The following is a 24,003-nucleotide window of genomic DNA, read 5'->3' as shown; positions in this document are numbered from 1 at the left end:
CACTAAATTAGCTATATACAAGACAGTGTTCAAACCAGTTTTAACTTATGGATCTGAGAGCTGGGTCAGAAGTAAAACACTTGACCAAAGATTATAGGTGTGAACAGATGGCATCAATGGCAATATCATATTAAAAACGAGGATATTAGGAAAGAACTTGACATTGTCAGCATCCAGGAATGCGTTAGCAGAGCTAATCTCAGGTGGTATGGTCACTTAAATAGAATGGGCAAGGAAAGATTAGCAAAACAAGTGTTCTCTGCCAGGTTGGCAGCAAAACGACCCAGAGGAAGACCAAGATATAGGTGGATTGATACGGTGCAAAGTGCCTTAGACGATAGAAATATAAGATCTGATAATGTTGGAATCTTGACAAGTAACAGACTGATTTGGAGGAAAATTGTAGATAGGAAGTTAGTAATGACGTAATTTTTTTGATGTAGTACTATCATATCCTGTACACCCCTTGAGGATACATGGCAGGAATTTGATGATGATGATGTAGTACTCTTCACTCATTCCACTCATTTGACAAACCATGCACTACTCTGATATCTTAGGCTACAAGCTCATCTACAACTAATGCCTTAAACACTAATCTACATACTATTTGCAGTGGGGTGAGGGCAACTTTGTTATGTTCAATGCTATCAAACAGTCTTGCTTTTTCTCTCACAAAAGAGATATCAGCTCATCTATCCTTACTCTCAGTAATACCCAAATTTCCAGACAGGATCAAATCTCTTTGCTTGGATTATCGTTTAACCTCCAGTCTTACCTAGCTTAAACACATCATATCAATGACCTTCTTACCATTCAATGAACTTGGCATTCTCTTTTTTTTTTTTTTTGAAGAATCTGTTTTATACCCAACCAACTCTACTCTGTACAATCCCAAATCTGTCCATGTTTAAAATAATTACTGCTCATGTTTGGGGTGGTGTGTCTGAAACTTCCTTTAAAATTTTTCTACTTCAAGTATGGATATGTATTCCTGACTGCATGCCTGGTCAGTGTTTTTTTACCACTGTGCTGTCCTCACTGCTTGTTTCATCTAGCAATTTTTCAAAGCAATTACTCCATACGTCAAGGATATCTTTTTCTCCCATTTTCATGTCACCTTTATCATCTCCAACTCCTTTTACAGCATTCTTTTCTCCATTCCTAAGCTTCTTTAACAACCTCCAGAATATTTTGCCACCTTCCTGATATTTATTTTCTATGTTCTTGCCAAAGTCCTCCCATGACTTTTGTTTAGCTAGTTTTACACAGTGTTTAGCTTTCTTACATTTGTCTCTGTATTCTGTAAGAGCACAAGCTGACTTATTTGACAGGATCTTTTGATATGCTTTCTTCTTTTCCTTAACTGCCTCTTGAACTTCCTGTGTCCACCATGGAGTTCTAATTTTTCTATCCTTGCAGACAACTTCACCACATGCCTCTCTAGCTGAATCAGTCAGGATTTTTTTTTTGTCAAGGCTTGCCACTGAATCTCTAAGGTTTGATTCCTGTTCTCAAAGTCTTTCATTTTCTTTTCAATAATATTTCTGTATTTTAGTCTACAGTTTACATCTGAGAGCTGCTCAACTTTTATTCACTTTAAAACTTTCTTGCATGTTATTCTTTTCAATATGAAATTCAATTTTATCCTGCTCAAGACTATATAGTGATCACTTCCAATTTCAAATCCTCTGTACACTCTGGTGTCCTGTACCAGGGAGAAAACATCACTATCAACAATAATATAGCCAATGAGACTTTTGTTGTTCTTTGCCTCTTCTCTCCATGTGAATTTGTGCACATTTTTATGTTGGAACATGGTGTTAGTAATAACCAGTTCATGTCCTGAGCAGAAATCCAACAGATATTTGCCATTATTATTGGCTTTGCTCTTTTCTCCAAATTTTCCCAAAATATTTTTGTATGTCTGACAAAAATATTTCCTACTCTGCTATTTAGATCCCCAACAAGAACCAGTATAACAAGTTGAGCAAAAGAGATTGTGATGCGAATATTTCTTCAAAACTCATTACTTGATATCAATTAATTTTTCCACCAGTATTATGGAAGAACACAAGAATTTAAGAGTACCTTTACCTGTAATTATGTGAATATTGCATAAGTTGTTGTGTCTCTTCTCATTGCTAAATTTTTATAGGATCCAGGGGTGGAAGAGGAGGAGGAGGTGGTGGACCAAGTGAACGTGAAGGTGATTGGAGATGCCCAAACCCGTATGTTCTCTTTTGTATATTACATAAAATTATTTCATTGTTTGCTATCCTCTTTAATGTTGTTTTTTTTTTCATTCCCATCCTGCTCTTCTTTTTCAATGAAGTTATATTTAAAAATAATCAAAATTCTTTGATATTTTGATATATTTGGAAATCTATTAAAATCTTTGTAGTTTGTCTATTAAATAACTACAATTCCTCTCCATATATATCTAAACAAAAGAAAAGTTATCAAATAATTTTTATCAAAAATATCCAAAGGAAATAATGATGACATTGCTCTGGATGAAGTAAGCATGGTGTTGGCAGTAAAATTTCCATAGTTAGTTTGAGGTAATTTAATTACTTTTGATCTATTTTAGCAGAGTGCAGTGAAATTAATTTTCTGATGTGTGTAATTGAGAATCTTTATTTATTTTTTTCTAAATACCTGTGTGTATTTGTTAGCCAAGTTTCTTTCATCAAGTGTTTAAAACAAAGTAAAATACAAAACTAAAGCAAATTAAGGAGACATACATTAAACAGTGCTGTTACTCAAATGACAGCATGACAAGAGAAAGTTAGTTTAAAGCAAACTCTGTTTAAATTGCAACATATCTTTCATTGTTAAGAATGATCTTTTGTATTTGACATATATTAGTGTTCACTGAATAGTATATACTGTGGAGATATTGCATTTAGGCCCAGTGTTTGGGTTCAAGTATTGTTAGCTAATCATTATAGGATTTCTGTAATGTCTTATAATTAAACTAATTTCATAAAAATTCATGAAATTTTAAATATTGCATCAATAAGGCATGGTAACAGTAATTATCATGTGCATGTCAGGATATTCAAATTTTATATTTTCTTCTTTATTTGATATCCTCATATCTTTCTTTCTAATTTCAAAAGCCTTGCTCATCTGGATGAACTAAAAATCACAGTATTAACATTTGATTTCAGACATACAACTGGATGGCTGTTTTTCACACTTTCATGAATATCTATGCCAGCGTTTTTGTCATCCTCTTAATGGGGTATTGGTGTGTGGGGGGGATAAACAAGGCAAGTAAGATAAGGGTTAGGCAAATATGAACATCTAGATGCATGTCTAAATTATCTGAGAGCATACTCTTTTGGGTTTCTTTTATTCCTAATATACATGTAGTATTCTACTGAAACTTCTATTTTTAACTATAAAAATAAATTAATATACTAATAAATTTAAATATACAGGTATCCCTCGATGTTACTGCATATATCAAAATCACATTAATCAAATCTAATAATCAATGGTAAAAAGTACAATTCGTCCCTGATCGATTACTGTACTAGTTCGTTTTATATGGTACTCTTTTAGGAAAGATAAAAAATGAATGCAAAGTAAATGTTTAATAAATGTACCTACATTAGTTACTGCAATTTTTTTTTAATCAAAAGAAGTTATAAAGAGTCGTTTGAACAGGTTTAGTTTTTTTCTTATCGCCATAAATTCTACGATAACAAGCAAAATGACTCTCCAGACCTCGGTAAACAAGCATTCTTCGATTAACATCTTGATCTGTATTCCTTACTTGCTGCTTAAGTGATTCTAAACTGTGAAATATTCCATCGAGTTCTTTGAATGTTATTTCCTTTGGAACCTGATCTTCACATTCCATTTGTTCATTGTCTTCATATGTGCATTGTTCAATTTCAAGAAGATCGTTGTCACTGAAATCTTTTGAATTTGAATCCAATAATTCTTTAAAATCTTCTGCATCAACATCATCAAAACTGAGGTCTTCACCAATTGCAACGATTGCTTTGATCACGTTGTTCACAGGATTTTGAAAACAACCTAGGTCATTAGCACATTCTGGCAGAAGGTTTTTCTAAACAGCTTTCATGCAACTAGAAAAAACTTGCTCCCACGAGTCATGAATGTTCTCAATTGCGTGTTTAATGTTAAATTTTTTCCAAAATTTGTGGAGCATAATTACATTTTCTTCCGTTGTTGTTTCTACTGCCTTTGAGAATGTCTTTTTAAGAAAATAGGCTTTGAAAGTTGCAATGACTCCCATGTTCATAGGTTGTAACAATAATGTTGTATTTGGTGGGAAAAATAAAACTTTCACATTCTCACACAGATCATTAAGAGAATTTGGATGACCGCGAGGCTAGCAGCCTCGTGACATGAGCATGATTTTGCATGTTAAATTTAGCCCTTTCTGCCCTAGTGATTCCAATTGGAATCACTAACTGTCTTGGCTTTCGTAGCCCATTTTACGTGGCGAATGATTCCAATTGGTATCGTACGTCATAGTTCCATTTCTTTAATATAATAACAGATATGTATTATACATATAAATCTTACCAATATCGGTTTTTATGACTTAGTAGAATAATATGCATATATTGGATTATTGGATTATAGAGCATAAGCTCAGGTGAATATTTGCTACCAGAATATAATGATTCCATATGGAATCAGTTGGTCAGAATTCCTATCCTGAAATGTATTTTTCATCAAAATACTTGATACTCTTGCTTTTTTAGACATAAAGACAAAATAAATAGAAAGAAAAATTTTTTTCACTTGGAAAAAAAAAAAAAAAATTCAGGTCAGAAAGGGTTAAAGGCACGTTAATCAAAACTCTTGCCATACGTATGTCAAGGGATTGCTGCAATAATCAAATCCGCGTTAAGCAAGGGATACCTATACTTTAAATATACTTCATATATTTCAGTCTGAAATTAACTGGGCACCTAACAGAAAAAAGAATTCAAGAACATCAATCATATACTTTCCGCAAAAAATTTGATAAGTCAGGATTAGCTTAACACAGAATAGAGGCAGACCACAACATCTTTGGTCTGAAACATGCATTCTACATAGATGTCAGTTTAAATTTGAATGCCTTAAATAGGCATTCAAATTTGATGCCTATTTATTATTATTATTATTATTATTGTTCCGGGAAACTCCAAGGAGTCGACAGACTCATCGAGGGAGGCCCTAACATCATGTCAAGAACAACTATTCAACATTCACACAGTATCTATCATACCTTGCCTTGAACTCGTTCACGGTCGTAGCACCCACAACAGACTCTGGAAGCTTATTCCACTCATTTACCACTCTCCAAGTAAAGAACCTAGCTCTAACACCCTTGTCAACCATGCTCTTGCCAGCTTCCATGCATGGCCCATGGCTCCTATTTATGGAAAATATCGAAACGTTTGATTTGCATAACACTTATTTTATTTTTATTTTATTTATTTATTTTTTTTAAGACCGAGAATGATCTTTTGTAAAGACATAAGGTCTTAAGAAACCAACTAGATACTACATCTATTTGATGATCTGTTGAGTATGATATAAGTTATATAAATCCAGTCTATTTTACTCTATTATGATTAATCTTTTCTTCAGTGAAAGCATAACACTTGGCGATTTAACATCATGCAGTTCATTCTGTTTAGAATAAATCAGTTGTTTGCATTCTACCTTGTAACAACTGTTTTTTAAGCCACATATGATGGTCTGTTAATTTTTCTGAAATATATGGCAGTATATTTAATAAATAATACTTTTACTTTGGGCTTTGGCAAGAATATAGAAAATAAATATTAAGAAGGTGGCAAAAAATTCTGGAGGTTGTTGAAGAAGCTTTGGAATGGAGGAAAGTGTGCTGTAAAAGGAGTTAGAGATGATAAAGGTGACATGAAAATGGGAGAAAAAGATATCCTTGAAGTATGGAGTAATTACTTTGAAAAACTGCTAAATGAAACAAGCAGTGATGATAGCACAGTGGTAAAAAAACACTGACAGGCATGCAGTCAGGAATACATATCCATACTTGAAGTAGAAAAAGCCATCAAAGGCTTGAAATGTGGAAAGGCAGCAGGAGTAGATGATATTCGACCAGAAATGCTGAAGTATGGTGGTATAACATATACAGTGGTTGCACTGCATAGTTCAGAAAGCCTGGACAGAGGGACGAATTCCCAATGATTGGAGTAGAGCTCTCATAGTACCAATATATAAAAAGGGAAATAAAACAATGTGAGAATTACAGAGGTATTTCCCTACTTAGTGTTCCTGGCAAGATTTATGCAAGTATACTTGAGAAACGGTGAAGAAGAATTGTGGAAGAAAAGCTTGGTGAAGAACAAGCCAAATAGAGGCTGTCAGGATCAGATCTTCACTTTGCGACAAATATTCGAGAAAGCATGGGAATATAACAAAGATCTGTGTTTAAGTTTTGTCGATTTGGAAAAGGCATATGACAAGGTGCCAAGAGAGAAGCTATTCAATACACTGCAGTTATATGGTGTCAATGGGGCATTATATCAAGCAATACTTAGTCTTTATTTGAGTTGTGAGTCAGCAGTTAGAATTGAAGGAAGTACAGGAAGATGGTTTAATGTTAAATCTGATGTGAGACAAGGATGTACATTATCCCCTCTGTTATTCATTATCTATATGGATCACATTATGAAGGAAAGTGGTATTAAACATGATATCAAAATTGGAGATGTTAATGTCAGCTGTTTTCTTTATGCAGATGATGATATACTTCTAAATAAATCCGCTACAAGTCTGCAAGATTCTCTGACTGAATTGAATGGCTGTTGTAATAGATATGGTATGAAGGTCAGCAATAAAAAGACAAAGACAATGAAAATAGGCAGAATCATTGAAAATGTCAACTATGTTGTGAATGGAGAACCTGTGGAACAAGTAAAACATTTCAGCTACTTAGGCACGATTTTTAGTGAAGATGGTAAATTAAATATGGAAATAGACAACAGAATCAACAAAGCTGGTATGGTGGGAAGTCAATTGAATAAATTCATATTGAATATGAGCGAAATTAGTCAGAATTAATTCACTAAATTAGCTGATACAAGACAGCGTTCATACCAGTTTTAACTTATGTATCTGAGAGCTGGGTCAGAAGTAAAACACTTAACCAAAGACTAGAGACTGCAGATATGAGAGTCCTGAGAAAGATTATAGGCATGAAGAGATGGCATCAATGGCAATATCATATTAAAAACAAGGATATTAGGAAAGAACTTGACATTGTCAGCATCGAGGAATGCGTTAGCAGAGCTAATCTCAGGTTTTATGGTCACTTAAACAGAATGGACGAGAGGAAAGATTAGCAAAACAAATGTTCTCTTCCAGGTTGGCAGCAAAACGACCCAGAGGAAGACCAAAATATAGGTGTATTGATACGGTACAAAGTACCTTAGACGATAGAAATAGAAGATCTGATAATTTCGGAGTGTTGACAAGTAACAGACTGATTTGGCGGAAAATTGTAGATAGGAAGTTAGTAATGATGTAATTTTTTTTTTCATGTAGTACTATCATATCCTGTACACCCCTTAATGGTACATGGCAGGAATTTGATGATGATGATACTTTGTGTTTTGATGTATGTATTGTATAGAAGTATGGCACAAGTTTCTCTAAAAGCAAGGATATGCTATGTAAAGGTTAACCCAAGAAGAGAAAAATGAGCATGGTGTTCCTTCCAGGAAATGAGACGAGACAACTAAGTTGTATTTTGGTGGAATTACAACTCGCCTCACCCAACTTAAGAATGGCAAGGAGATCAGTATTAAAGGCATTGTTCTAGAAGACTATGAAGCCTGAATCACCTGAGCACTACAAGGTTTGATAGCAAGAGAAATGGAGAGAGCTGTCATCTGCAGAGCTATGAATAGGACAGATTTCAGAGCGAGAGAGAGAATGTGAAAGCATAGAATCCTGAGGTTCTCCAGCATTCGTTGAAAAATCTAAAAAAAACCCATTCAGCGTGACTAACAATGAGTTAATAGAGAAGAGGCTGGCAGTCCACTTACAAAGGGTAGGAAGAATAATAGCTTGGCAAGAAGGCCAAGATGCCATACTTCATCATATGCCTTAAGAATATCAAAACTAACCAAGTTGAGTTTCTTTGACTTTTCCCATGTCCTGTTTCCAAAGGTGAGCGTAGTTAACTAAGCAGTTCACTGTGGAGCAAGAATGGTGGAATCTATATTGTGATCACTAAGTTATTGGTGAGTCTTCAAGTAGTGAAACAGTTTGATGACCTTTCCATTATATGTTAGAGTATTGATATAAGAGCAATCAATAGTTGGTTGACTTATCTGGGTAACTCCTTTTTTGAAAACCATCTAGATATAAGCTTGCTGCCAAGATATATGTAGGGCAGATATGAGATTAGTTTGAAAATGTGATACAAGGTGGATTTTAAGTTCTGGAGTACAAGCTTATAGTATAAATCCATTCATCAGGGTCAGGAAATTGATTTATTTAAAATTTTTTTTCTGATATTCTGACAGAAAATGAGAGGAGACATACTGTGGATGGTTTTTGGAATAGTAGCTTTTATAAACAACCAAGTTATCTTGGTTGTTTATAGAAGCATTGTAGGAAAAAAATTGCTGCCTTATCTTTCAAAAATGTTGCCATTGCACTATGAGGAATGTAAGAGAGGTGGAAATATAGTAGGACAGAAGTTTTTCTGCCCTTCTATGTTTCTAGTAATCATATTATAATTGCTAGAAACAGTTGCAACTCTCCAGATAATCCCATCCCAATATCAACAATATGCAACCTAAACAACTGTGGTCTCAAAATAGATCTCTGCATTCTGGTCCCTTAGCTGTCAAGGGCAGGAGACAGCCTAGTGCATTTAACTTATTTTTGATTTGGATTTGTTGAGTTTTATTGTTGTGGGCATTAGCGTAAACTGAGTTGAGAGGCATCGTACATGCTGAATTTTTCTCTTTGAATAAGTATATGGATAAAGGCTTGGATAAGTATTAAGAGTTTTGATTTCAGTGGGGGAATGAAAGCTTTCATCCCAGTGAGAACAATTTTGATTATTAGATCAGAGCAGATGCCAGGATCAGAAGAGTGGGAGTAACAGTATGACCATGGAAACATGCACAGTCATCCCCAAGGTCATCCTGTTTGGTACCATTGTGGTACCATAGAATAGAATATGAGGCTATGCTTGATGGGAGAAAGATGGACATGGTTTTGGCAAACTTCCCAAGAGGGAACAGGGGAAACTAACATCAACAATGTATCTGGAGGGAGAACTGGTTGAAAGGAGGAGGGGCATGGGGTTAGGAGAACGATGAGGATTATCTGTAATTCTGTTTTTTTTTTTTTTTTATGTTGAGCCCATACATCAGAGGTTGGTTGATCAACCTATAGTACATTAGTACTGTGTATGGGTGGTGGTTGAAAAAGAAGGTACTTGTTCACATTTGATTTGAATGACTGTATATTGTATTCCTTGGGGAAGACTGTTCCATAGTACAGCAATCGCAGGGATGGGGAAAGAGGAGGAGAAGAAAATTATTACTGCCTTCAGATAGTTAGGTTTCTTTCCTGGTTTGGTCTGTGAAGCTAGAAAAGGGAAGCAGTCTGAAATCAGCAAGGGAGATTGTCTCACTGTGTGCAACTTTCAGTGATAAGTCAGATAGGTCCATAATGACATCACTTAAGGACAGCGGTAAATAAAGGCAACAGAGTGAGGAGGAAATGTTGAACCAAAGCAGATAATATAAAAGAAATTCCAGGGATCCATTTACCCATAGTACCAGATACTTGACAAATGTGAAACAAGTCCCACCCATCTTGTGAAAAACTTTGCATGGTAAAATGTGGTTGCATAGGATGCCAATTGAGATCAGTGATGAATGCATCAGGTTTGGATGTTTGTAGGTGGTGTTTGAGACCTGATGGTGATGAAGTCAATCTGGAAGTGTATGTGTGTGTAGTTTTTGTATTCTCTTGGATTTTTTGGGTAGAATTCCCCCTCCCCCATTGGGGAGGGGAGGATATGTGAAATTTCATTTTAACTGCAACATCTAAAATTTTTGTATGTTGTTTATCATGGTAATAAATGGAATATCAAGAAAATTCATAAAGCTGGGATGAAGAACTCATTGTCACTACCCACACAGCAGATGCCCAGACTCTAGTTTAACTAGAGTCTGGGTATGACTTGGGAAATGAAAGACAGTGTACCACAGTGTAGTCTGGATGTGGCTATGTTATTGCATGATCATCAGCCTATATTGCCCTTGATTAAAATTTTTATTTAAAAAAATGTTAGACAACATATCCCTCAATTAATGTGGTTAATTAAACCCTCGATGTTACTGCATATATCAAAATCGCGTTAATCAAATCTAATAATCAATGGTAAAAATTACAATTCATCCATGATCGATTACTGTATTAATAATTCATAGGAGGAATCACGTCATCATGCTCACACCACGAGGCTTGCATGTTTTTGCGTGGTAAATGTAACCCTGCAGAGCTCGCGGCGGTAAAAATTGCAGCGTAGGTCGCGGTATGTCTGAGAGATACATTCATTACTAGTATGTGCTAAAATGCAATCAAACATAAAGAAAAAACATGCCAATATAATTCATGATGGTACAAATTAAGTGAATATTGAATCCAACATTATTTCATTGCCGAATATATAGAAACTAAAAGTTTCGGCGGATGCAAGCATAAGCAACCTTATGGGCAACTCGTAGTAAAGGTGAAATAAGCTCCAGATCACTTTCCTTGGTATTTTCCATAATGTAAAGTACATCTCCTAGAGGACATGTATGATAAATAAGCCCTTGGCTCTCTATTTCAGTAATACATGATGATTTATTTATTTTTAGTTACAATCTAGAAATTATTGAACAAAGAATAAAAAAACAACTAAACCATACTATACTGACATCGGAGGTCGCGGCATCTCTCAGATACAACTTATTGTCAAATATCACAAACCTTTACATAATGTGTTAAATCAAACTGACAGCAAAAAAAAAAAAAAAAAAAACAGTGTGAAATATCACTCATAACATATGAATGTACAGCTATTCGTGATCTCCAAGCTATACACTGAATTGTGTAAGAATATTTATGTTAAACATTATCTGTCAGATCAGCTGCGAGCTCTGCAGGGTTAAAGGTGCTTAAATCAAAACCCTTGCCGCATATGTCAAGGGATTTGCGCAGTTAATTTTGCCCCGTTAAGCAAGGGATGCCTGTACATTTGCTTAGTTTTTTAGAATATTAATGTTGATTAGGCAGAGCTTTCTTTCAAGAAGTCTGGTATATGATAGTATATGACAGGGTTTCTCAAACTTTTTCTACGACAGAACACTTCACAAATCCTGAAATTTTTACGAAACACCTTGGTTATTTTGTAATGTATTAATTAATAATTAATTGATAAATTAGCTGCTTTTTTATTAATTAATAATTGATAATTAATTCTTAATTAAACATGTCTGTGGCCATATACCCAGGGGAGAGTCCCACGAGATTCAGTTTTAAGTTTTTAAATAAAGGTTAACTTGATAATCAGACAACTTTCGCCAAATGTGAATAATGCACTCTTTGTGGGTGACTTTACCATCTGTCCTTCATGTAATATGAAGGACATAGAAAGACAGCTGCATCTTTCAAAATGGGCACTTGCAAATGAGTTTTCAAATTTTCACAGCAGAAGAGACAGTCGACGTGCATTTTTATCGCAGATGTCATTTTCATATCAACCTAGAAACCAAGTTCTTGGAATTCATATTTGAAAAAAACAAAAGAAAGAAATTATTGATTTTCTCTCATAAGCCACTTGCAGGATAAGTTACATGAAGCAATGAACAACATGCTATCTTATATATCTTGGGATTCTGACAGATGTTCCTTGCTATGATTGTGCTGGATGCATATTAGATCAAAACTTGATTATGGGTCCCAAGTCTGTTTCTGCCAGAGATAACACTGTACAATGGCTGAAGCATTTCTAACTTCACCAATCCCTAGTCTGTACATTAAGGCAATTGAACCACTCTTGTTGTTTCAATGTCAAGAGCTTCCTTTACTATATACTGCCAAAATAAAAAAAAAATATAAAAAAAAATAGGCACACCATCTCACATGGCCCTCCTACAAGCTGCAGGTTTTGGGATAGACAATATTGCACAGACTCCATTAAATACACTACCACCGTAGCTTTTTTCTCTCTCTCTCTCTCTGCTAGCTACCCAGAAATTCTGTCTCTCCTATTGTCTATTAGCAGCTCTTTCAAGAGCATAGAAGAGAATATTCTGATTTTGTGCCTGTCATACAGATGGTTTTGAAAATCATACGAGCCACTGGGATCTTCTGCTGTATTTCCAGCAGAAGTATATCTGCTCAGCTGTATGTGATAGTTTGCAGTTCTGCCAAAGGTGCATTTTATATACAGATTTGCAAAGTTCTCTACAGGAAATGAGATGTCTAGAGCTGCAGAAACATCCAGGGCATTACAAATCCAGCATGTCCTCTCTCAGTTATGGAAGCTACACTTCAATGTATGCATCTGAGATTCCAAGCCACATTGGGATTTAAGAAAATGAGGCTGCAGATACTGTAGCTAGGTCAGCTCATTTATCAAGCTTCCACCATCTGCCTATCCCATACACTGATTACCTGCAGATCATCATCATCCACAAATGCTGATCTATTCCACCAGGAAAAAGAGATGAATAATAAGCTCCATCAAATTAAGCATGAAATCAAATTGCGGCACTCTCATCTGTGTAAGGACTCACAAAGAGGAATTTGTTCTTGCTTAGCTCCTCATAAATCATAGTCATTTTATGCACTCCTTCCTGTTGAGGAACAATGATATGCCTAAGTGTGAGTTGGGTAATGGACTAACTATCATTCATATTTAAGTAATCTGTCTGAGCCCTATACACTCAAGCATATTTTATCAGATTCATCTAGTATCACCCCCCCCACACACACACATCTTTTTTTTTTTTTTTTTACTGATCATCAATATATATCTTATTATATAAATTATGCACATATTACTTTTGTTAATTTAATTTAGTGTGTGTAAATGTTGCTATGAATTTTTCTACACCTAAACTGCATTTGTTGTAGCAAGGCTTATACATTGGTCATACATAACTGGTAATTAGCTTAAGGAATTAACAACACATATAATGGATATTAATTAAAGCAAACTTTAATGAATACCTTCAATATTTTGGCAACATCACGTTGCCATCTTCATGAACATACAAATATGGTATGTGCATGCAGGCACTAACAAAAGCAAATGAGGAAGAAGGCAAGAAACTAATGTTGTTCCTAAAGTCCTAACGGTGCCCCTTAGCAGACTAATTGGGTTGTCTTGGCTGTTGGGCTGAAGTTCTCATAATGTAGGCTTCCTAAATTTGGGGTAGTTTCATGCACCCAAATTTGCTGAGGTTTGGAGCGTTTTTTAGAGCTGCTGATGATTCCGTGAATAATCTTTCGTACTTGAACTTGCTGCGGTGTGTTATTTTAGTTTTCTTTCACCGAATTCTATGGCAGATATCTAAGGCATGGTCTGCCAGCCTAGAGGTAGAGGGGACATCCATGGGTTCACCACTTTCCCCACCCTTGGCCAACTTCTTTATGGAGACCTTTGAAAAGAAAGCCTTAAACTCTGCCCCACAAGAACCCACTATTTGGCTTTGGTACGTGAATGATGTGTTTGCTATTTGACCACTGCTCAGATACACTCCACACCTTCCTAACACACTTAAACAACCAACACGCCAGAGTCCAGTTCACCTTAGAAAAAGAGGAAAACAACACCCTCCCCTTCCTAGACACTCTAATCATTCGCCAGCCTGATGGATCTTTGGTTTTCTCTGTTTATAGAAAACCCACCCATACAGGCAGATACATTCACCAGCAATCTCCCCCCACACACAACAATATGGGGTTATAAAAACATTATTGAACAGGGCAAAATTAATCTGCTCAGATCACGATGCCCTAACCACTGAACTAAACCACATCCTCAACACCTTCCTAGACAATGGCTACAACCCCCAAAAATTCAAAAAAATACCAAAACCAGTAAACCACAATCCCCTCCACAATAAAGATTACACTAAATCTATCACCATCCCCTACATCTGGGGTACCTCTGAGAAAATAACCAATATCCTCAAAAAGACCTGACTTCATGTTATAGACCATATAAAAAGTTGGCATCCCTTATCTACTCTACCAAAGACCAACCACTCCCCCTAGACCTACCTGGTGTATACCAGGTCCCTTGCAGCTGTAAATTGTCCTACTTTGGCCAAACAGGCAGGACAGCGAATATCAGGATTTCAGAACACAAAGACTACATCCGGTTTCACCAGTACAGCCACTCTGGGCTGGCAGACCATGCCTTAGATACCTTAGAAAGTTAACTTTGCAGAACGCGATTTTGCCATGCGCGCAATGTATTAATGACGTAAACCTCCGGGTTCAGCAAGGGTTTACTGTATTTCTCATCAGTGTTGATGACATTAACTGCACTGAACATATAGTATTCTGTTGTGGCATGTTGGCACTTCAACATGCAGCTCTTGATATGCCAGTTAAGGAAGTCTCATACTCCATCATTTAACTGTTTGATGCACACAGAACAGAGCTCTGCTTTCTTATCTGTTATCTGATATCATACACTGTCTTTCTTAATTGCATTTTATCTAGTTGGATTTTATTCGAATGCAAAAATTATATTCCTGAGCTGCACTCCATTCATCTTGTAATTGTACATATAAAAGAAAATTGCCACCAAAAATGTATGATTCATCATCATCATCAAATTCCTGTCATGTACCCTCACGAGGTTTACAGTACTACAAGATAGTACTACATGAAAAATTTACATCATCACTAACTTCCTATCTACAATTTCCTCCAAATCAGGTCTGTTACTTGTCATGACTCCAACATTAACAGATCTTATATTTTTATTGTCTAAGGTACTTTGTGCCGTATCAATCCACCTATATCTTGATCTTCCTCTGGGTCTTTTTCCTGTCAGACAACCTGCCAGAGAACACTTGTTTTGCTAATCTTTCCTTGTACATTCTGTTTACGTGACCATACCACCTGAGATTAGCTCTGCTAACGCATTCCTGGGTGCTGACAATGTCAAGTTCTTTCCTAATATCCTCGTTTTTAATATGATATTTCCATTGAACCCATCTGTTCATGCCTCTAATCTTTCTCAGCACTCTCATATCTGCGGTCTCTAGTCTTTAGTCAAGTGTTTTACTTATGACCCAGCTCTCAGATCCATAAGTTAAAACTGGTTTGAACACTGCCTTGTATACAACTAATTTAGTGTTCCGACTAATTTCTCTCTTATTCCATATGAATTTATTCAATTGACTTCTTACCATACCAGCTTTGTTGATTCTGTTGTCTATTTCTATATTTAATTTACCATCTTGACTAAAAATTGTGCCTGAGTAGCTGAAATGTTTTACTTGTTCCACAGGTTCTCCATTCACAACACAATTGACATTTTCAATGATTCTGCATATTTACATTGTCTTTGTCTTTTTATTGCTGACCTTCATACCATATCTATTACAGCAGTTATTCAATTTAGTCAGAGAATCTTGCAGACTTGTAGTTAATTTATTTAGAAGTATAACATCATCCGCATAAAGCAAAGAGCTGACATTAACATCTCCAATTTTGATATCATGTTTAATACCACTTTCCTTGATAATGTGATCAATATAGATAATGAATAACAGAGGGGATAATGTACATCCTTGTCTCACACCAGATTTAACATTAAACCATCTTCCTGTACTTCCTTCAATTCTAACTGCTGACTTACTACTCAAATAAAGACTAAGTATTGCTTGATATAATGCTCCATTGACACCATATAACTGCAGCATATTGAATAGCTTCCTCTCTTGGCACCTTTTCATGCCTTTTCCAAATCAACAAAACTTAAATACAGATCTTTGTTATATTCCCATGCTTTCTCAACTGTTTGTCGTAAAGTGAAGATCTGATCCTGACAGCCTCTATTTGACCTGAATCCAGCCTGTTCTTCACCAAGCTTTTCTTCCACACGTCGCCATCTATATACCCCCCCCCCTCCCCACACCTCTATAAATTGTCTGTCAATTGTGTGTGTTCTTGTGGCTGATTTTCCTTTATTCAAGAAGAAAACCTTGAGTTTCCATGAGAAAAAGTCCTGCTACTTCCAAGATTGGCTAACTCGCCTTCCATTGAAAAAGCCCATATAACGATATTTTTTCATCATAACAAGAATTGAATCCACTTCTTTTCTAATCAAAGGGTGCAGTCCATTGTCATCCTTCCAATTGCACTATAGATGTATGTGTGTATAAACTGGAACACTTCCAATTTCAAATCCAGCCTATTCTTATTTTTCTCTCCTTGCAGATAACTTCATCACATGCTTCCCTAGCTGAATCAAGGTTTTCTTCAGAGGTATCCACTGACTTAAAATTATCACTACAGAAGTGATATCATTAGTGTTTACCTGGAAGGAGAACTCATTAAGAACTAGAGCATTAGGTGAGGGGAGAGGATTGCTTAGCATTCCGTTGCTAAGTGAATGATTTGCTTAGAGTGAATACTGGATCTTCTGTTGTTGTTCATCTTGTTACATAAATTTTGCTATAACTAACATATAATCAAATATTTCTTGTTTTGCTAGTTTCATACACACCATGGCCTACTATATCAAGAATACTTTTAACAAATTGAATACATACAAAAGCAGAATAAATCTTAATACACAAACTGTGATATTGCACTGAAATATCACTGGCTTCACTGTGATTACTGTGCTTTATATAAAATGTTCAAGCTTTTGGGATGACTGCATAAATAGAACAGTTCTTTTTCTATTTCTTCATTATATTCTTCATGATAAGATTGATATTTTTCTTTTGTTTTTTTTTTCATTCATCAATGTGAACATGCATCCTTACTGTTCATCAGTGACACTTGGTCATTTTTGAATGCATAAATCATCTAGTGCTAGCTGCAGAACTGTTGTCACACATATCTCTGTTTCTTTGCATTTCTGCACACTTTTCTGAAGTATGTTGCCAACATAGTGGCTATGTTCATTTTGATAAAAGCAGTAAAACTATTTCTGATCGCCTAACTCAAATGAAGTTTCATATATATTCTTATCTGTGCACTGAACAGTGGATTAGCTTGAGTGTCTTAAAAAGCTCAGACCAGAAATAAAATTATTTTGCAATATTTTTTCTTTATTTTTATTATATCCTATTATCCATATTTTAACCTCAAATTATGATATATGTTATGGGATCTAATTCCTCCCACTTTAGATTAAACGAGAAATTAGATTCTTTGAGATGGAGGGAATTGGATCACATCAGATATAACTTGCTTGAAAGAGTTTGCATGTCATTCTCATGCCTGGGCCATTTAATATTATTCTTGCACTACAACTGATAAATGGATAATCTGCAATATTAAGTGTAAGATTTTGGATTTCTTTTATGGCAGTGTTTGAATAATAATGTGTACTTGAATTTGTGAATGTTGTCATTGCTGTTTTCTGTATAAATGACAAAATAATGCAGCAATGAAGGGTAAATACCTGGTACAATAGTATGTTTTATTTTGCTTTATTTGTTGCTATTTCATATTCACTGTGTAGTATGTAGTCCATTTTTCTTAAATGTTAAGCTGTTTTACATTATTCAAATTTTGGTTTATGATTAATATTTCAATCATAACCTAGACAACATTATTTCTAGAGATTGCCGAAACAACAATTTCGCATGGCGAACAGTGTGCAAACAGTGTCAAGCACCTCGCCCTGAGGGTGCAGATAGTTATTCAGATGACATGAGAGGACCACAAAATAGTAGGTTTCAAGGTGGTGGTGGTGGTGGTGGTGATCGAAGAGGAAGAAGGGGTGGAGGTGGGCGTGGCAATTCTGGTTTTGGTCGTAACAGAGACTTTGGACGAGGTGGAGCAATGAGAGGAGGACCTGGGTAAGTTAGATTGCTTTTCTGTTACTCATAGTTTTGAAACTGATTTTATTTGGAAAACTTTAATCAGTCATTTCTTCTCAGGTTAAACATTTGTTTGGTATGGAGGGATAAAGAAGGGAGAACTTTTGTTTTTCTGTATGTCTATTCAGTAAGAAATTTCAAAAATGCTTTGTTTGACTTAAACCTCAACAAGCTTTTTTCAGGCCAGATACAGGTTAGCAGATTTTTACTTATGGCTGTTATAACCCGTACAGTTACTTTACGGTTATTGTAATCACTGTACTGCATTTTTAAATGCAGTACAGCGATTTTTTTAGAATTCTGATTTCAATAAATTCAAATTCTTAACTCCTGGAAATATTATTATTATCTGACACCTCCAGGGAGTCAGGTTAAAAATCACCCAAACCAGCTGTCATATTTTCCCTTAAATTCATTCATACTAGATCTGTGCACAATAGTTCAAGTGAGGTCTTATCAATGCCTAAAGAGGCAAAATGACATTCTTATCTTTATATGTGAATGTTTGTTTCAGCATTGCAATTATCTTTTGAGTTGTATTTGCAATCTTTACTACATGCCCTGAACTTCAACTTCCTATCTATAAACTCTCCAAGATCCCTAGCTACATCGGTTTCTTCAAGCACAATTTCACCAATATAATACGACGTTGGATATCTAATCATGCCAAAGTGAATGACTTTGCATTTACTGACATTGAATTGACACCCATTTTCCCATGCCCACAATTCCAGCCTATTCAAATCATTCTGCAAAGACTGCATATCAGCAGCATTGCTTATTACCCTACCTATCTTTACATCATCAGCATATAGCCGAATATCGCATGTGAGATCCTTCCCAATATCAGTAATCTAGAGATTGAATAACAGTGGACCAAGCAATGATCCTTGTGGTACACCACTGGTTACCTTAAATCTTGCAGACTCACATACCCCCGTATACCAATTTTTGATATCTGTCAGTCAGCCATCCTCTTGTCCATGTTAATATTCTATAACCCAAACCCATATTTTCCAATATATGCAACAGTCTACCATGCTATATTCTGTCAAAAGCCTTACAAAATCCAAAAGTATCATGGTGTATCTATTCCCCTTATCTAGTTCAATGGTAACATTATTATAGAATGTGAGCAAGTTGCTAAGACATGACCTTCCCTTAGTAAACGCTTGTTGTTCATTGCAAAGTAGAGATTCATTGTCAACCCATTTTTGAATGCGAGCCCTAACCAATTTTTCCAAAATCTTCACTACCACTCCTGAGATACTAATTGGTCGATAGTTGGATACACCAGTCTTTGTGCAATGGAATTACCATACATTCCTGCAGAATCTTCCCTGTTCTGAGACCCATATTAAACAGCCTGGTCAATGGAATGGCCAATTCAGCTGAACTCTTTTAGCACATGTGCTGATATTCCATCAGTTCCCTATTGCTGAGCTCTTATTCAATTTTTGCAACAGCTCTAAAACCTTGGCCTCACACACCTTTTTCTTCATCCAGTGAAGAGATAACAGTGAGCTCAATGTTGCATTCACCAGGTTGATAGCTTTTAACAAAATGGGCACTCATTAACTAATCAACCTCTTCTGCAGCTGTAACCCTCACACCATCTGGATTTATAAGTGTTATTCTTTTATATTCATTCTTTCTTTTACTTGCAGCATATTGATAGAATTCTTGTGGATTGTCTTTAGCACACAGAGCCAGTTTCTTTTCATACTCATACTTTTCTTTCCATAACAACAGTTGTGACTATTCATAAGAAAAGGATGAAATGCAAATTGAATTTCATCCTTTCCTTGTGAATCTCTTGCTTAATAAGATTACACATCCATTTGACTTCTACCGTATTTATTCTACGAACTCTTGGGACACACTCTGATATCCCATCATTTAAGTATTGTTTAAATGCTTCCCATGCACTCTCAATATTCTTCCCATCCATCAACCGATTCCATTCCACTGAACTTAGCGTACTTCTTAGTTTTTCATAATTTCCTGCATTGTTGTTCAGCATGTAACCTTTCCTGAATGGAAAATTCATAAACTTAGTCGCTTCCCAAGTGAGTACTGCATGATCACTGTCACCAACTGAGGCAGAATTGTTACATTTTTAATTGAAATGCCCTCTGACACTATGATCAAATCTACTCTTTGACCTGTTAGTCCTTCTGTTACATGCTGCTTGAGGAAGTTGTCCCGCAACTGCTCAATAAATGCATTTTCATTCTTCTTATGAGATTCTACTGCTACCCAATCGATATTTGGATAATTTAAGTCTCCCATTATGATTATTCTTTTCGTGCTCATCTTGTCTGTGGTGCATTTCTTTATCACTAGCAACTGATCCACCAGGTCTGTAACAACACCCCACAATGTAATTGATCTTGTTAAATTCCACCTCACACCAGATGGCTTCAAACTCACTGCCACATGAAATACTGTTAGTAGTAGTCTTACAATCATAGGTTTCAACTCTAACTGGATTAAAGTCATCCAATATCATTAGCAGCACACCTGCTCTTCTCCTATCCTCCCTGTCCTTCCTAAAAATAGTGTACCTTTTACACTCGATACTAGTTACTATGTCTGATTCTGATAGCCAGGTCTCACTAATGCTTACAATTTGAGGTCCCAACATATTGACTAAGCAACAAACTCTACCGCTTTGTTTCTGAATTCCTCCCTTTATGATTTAGTTTCCTGGGCTATCTGAGTTAGCTCTCATACCAGTTATTAGTTTTTGAAGACTTCTGATTCCAAACGCATTCAGGTGTGGGCTTTCTCCTTATACAAATCCAGTCTTCCCTCAAACTCATTCCACACACCCAAGAGCTCCCATTCATTCCTTCTACTCAGCCTATGCATCAAATCGTTTGCCATCATAATTCTTCTTCTTAATTCATTTTTGTCATACTGAGGTAAAATACTGACGATTTTTACTTTCTCACTCTTCACTCTCGCCTCTTCCAACAACCCTTTCGTGTCTCCTCTCATACTGAAATTATCACTAGTTAAGTCTTTAGTACCTATTACAAGTACGATTTCGTTTACTTTTCTGTTTTTGAATTGCTCCCTTTATATGCTTATTTTGCATTCCAGGAAAGCTGGCATTTATAACTTGCTCATCAATAGCGTGTTTTATTATAGTCACCATGCCAAATAACATCTTTCTTTTAACTAACAATGTTATTTACCTGATTTCTGTTATTTCCTGACTTAACTGTTTCCCTTATTTTGCTGCTTAATTTTCCTTTTCTCCCTATGCTCATTTAAGCTCTTGTCGAGTTTTTGTAATTCCAGCATCGTTTCTCTAATGATCTGCTTTAATTTTGCTATTTTGGAGGTTAATTTATTTCATTAACCTCCTCCACAACTCCAATAACCGGTGCTTTTTTTAGCATTACTTTTCTTGTGCATTTTTGACACCATTTTAAGCTTATTGTTGAAATATCTTAATAAAAAAATATATATAAAATGGTTTGGTCTAACCCCTTTGTATCCTGTGCATCGCATGGGATGCACAGAACATGTTTAAGTATAGTGGACTCAAAGGATGCAGTACAATTAATTCATTAATAACTCTTACTGAGTAACAAATTACAAGGCAAAAGACAGAAATCTGCTCATGTTAACATCCTTGTTGGTTGCATTGGATCTAATACACAAACTAAAGTTCTAATTTATTCAATTAAAGATCTAGCTGTAGCAATGTATTTATAGAAAACTGAAATATAAGATACAACAATATTGGATTCCTAGCAGATAAGACGTCCTAACATAAGCCATAATTTCTCCTAAAATATTCTCTGTATTGCATGATATCATGTTATCATTGTACACAATTTAAACATACTGAACTGCAGAAGAATACACACGCATCTCTCGACTTCTCTTATTCCAGTATACCCACATGCTTTGCACTCCAAGTATGTATCGGGCGTTCTTCTCCCAAGGTTGTGTACTTTTCTTGATAAGTGTTTAATATAGCATTTTAAATATGAATAAGCATCTAGGTTATAAGAATCCAAGTAGAGTGAACAAAAAAAAAGGAAAGGCTTGAGTGTTGAGGATAGTCTTGAAATAATAAACCATTTGGAAAGAAACAAGAGAATGTGATATTTCAAGCAATATGCCTAAAAGTATTCACATTTCACACCAACACAGCAGAAATGAAAGAAACTTTTTAGTAGGAATATTTGCTTGTGCTGCAAAGTTCATTATTAAACCTGATATCAAAATTGGAGATGTTAATCTCAGCCCTTTACTTTATGTCAATGATGTTTTACTTATAAATAAATCCGCTACAAGTCTGCAAGATTGGCTGACTAAATTGAATAACTGTTAATTAAAATGAAATATATATTGATCTTTAATCGACCATAATGCCAACAAGTTTCGCCAATCTGTTCGGCTTCTTCAGAGCCTATAACAGTAAGAGAAAACTCAAAGTGGCTAGTACAGAGAAAATGGAGTAACGCTATTGTATAAATTAAAATAGAATGCGTAACATTACACCCATGGAGCATGTTATGTTAGTCACTGTTGTGAGAGCATGCTCTGTAGTTTTGAACGAAATTAAATTCTGGTAGACTGAGCGATCTTAAGGTTTTACATATGTCAGCTATTATCATTCCCTGGTTTCTGTTAAGATTTTCTCCAGAACGGAAGACTTCTACAGCTTCCTTGAAATTTCTACAACGGAAATCTTCTAGATAAGGTATGGAGCTGCTATCCCAATCGATGCTATGGTTTGTAATCATGAAATGATGGGCTGGACCTGAGTTGTCTGTTCTGTTGTTATTAACAACAGAACAGAATCTCCTTTATGTTCTTTTTTTCAGATTTTGAGGTGCCTTGACGTCTGTCCTATTATCTTTTGGCGATCTTAAAACATGACAGACACTCTTTGACCAGTTTGAACGCAACTCTGATGTTGAAAGGCTTAAAACGTTTTTGCGATTTTTTTCGACACTGTACCTGCATAAGGAATAACTATGGATGATCTGTATTGAGTGATGGTAGATTGTTTATTAATTCCTTAACTATGTCCTTAATAAATTTGTAACTTTTACCAGAAACATATTGCAGCTTGTTACAAATGAAACACATTTTTTGTGTGATATAATTTATTAATATGCTAGCAATGTATTTATTCCTTTGGAACATCAGTGTATCATTATTATTACTACGTAACACCTCCAGGGAGTCCAAAGACTCGTCAAGGGAGGATACCTACTCTACAACTCTTTGTTTCCACTAACCGCAACTACCTTCATCTACACCAACTCCATCTACCGCTGACTACCACTTTCACAGACAATCACAAACATCCATGCTCACAATGGGATTCGAACTCGAAGCGTTTTAGCTGGAGAGCAGATATGTTAAACACTTGGCCAACCAGGCTGGCAAACTAATTATTATTAGTTTTGCTCATTTTTCCAAAATTTTCCAAAACATTTCTATATATTTTATGTATAGAAATGTTTGCTCTCATATTTGTTATGTTATGTTGTCGAATGTATACAGTAGAGGGAAATCTGCCCAATAAATGACCCTCATCTCTCTCTCTCTCTCTCTCTCTCTCTCTCTCTCTCTGACTCCTCCAGTTACTTTGTAGGCTGTTGCTTCACTGAAGTAGGCACTACTGTTCGTTTTCTTTTCTCTGGTCTTCTAAGTACAGGAACAGCCAATGTCAGCATTCATACACAGTTCAGTGTCAAATATCTTGAACTTATTTCTCATCCTTTTCCTTCATTCCATCTACCTTGGTTCTTTGGAATAGCCAAAGAACCAAGGTTTTTTCCCATTGAATATAACCACCAGCTTTTCAAGAAAATTTTATTATTTAGTTGGGTACCCTATTGAG

The 24,003-nt window shown here is 35.7% G+C and overlaps 1 protein-coding gene across 2 annotated transcripts in view; it reads left to right on the top strand.

The window, feature by feature from the left end:
• The window catches only part of LOC150107853 (uncharacterized), a 284,299-nt gene that overhangs the window by 249,014 nt on the left and 11,282 nt on the right, over positions 1–24,003 (top strand). For both annotated transcript variants that reach the window (XM_090392094.1, XM_090392093.1), the window contains exons 11-12: positions 2,159–2,231; positions 17,865–18,104. In XM_090392094.1, coding sequence (XP_090248220.1) covers positions 2,159–2,231; positions 17,865–18,104 — 313 coding nt within the window. The remainder of the gene's footprint in view (positions 1–2,158; positions 2,232–17,864; positions 18,105–24,003) is intronic.

The sequence above is a fragment of the Typopeltis vanoorti genome, chromosome 4, assembly GCF_054136105.1.
Source record: "Typopeltis vanoorti isolate ZY-2024b chromosome 4, IOZ_Tvanoo_1.0, whole genome shotgun sequence".
Classification (NCBI taxonomy): Eukaryota; Metazoa; Arthropoda; class Arachnida; order Uropygi; family Thelyphonidae; genus Typopeltis; species Typopeltis vanoorti.
The sequence above is the reverse complement of the archived record's forward strand: the minus strand, read 5'-3'. Positions and strand labels throughout refer to the sequence as shown.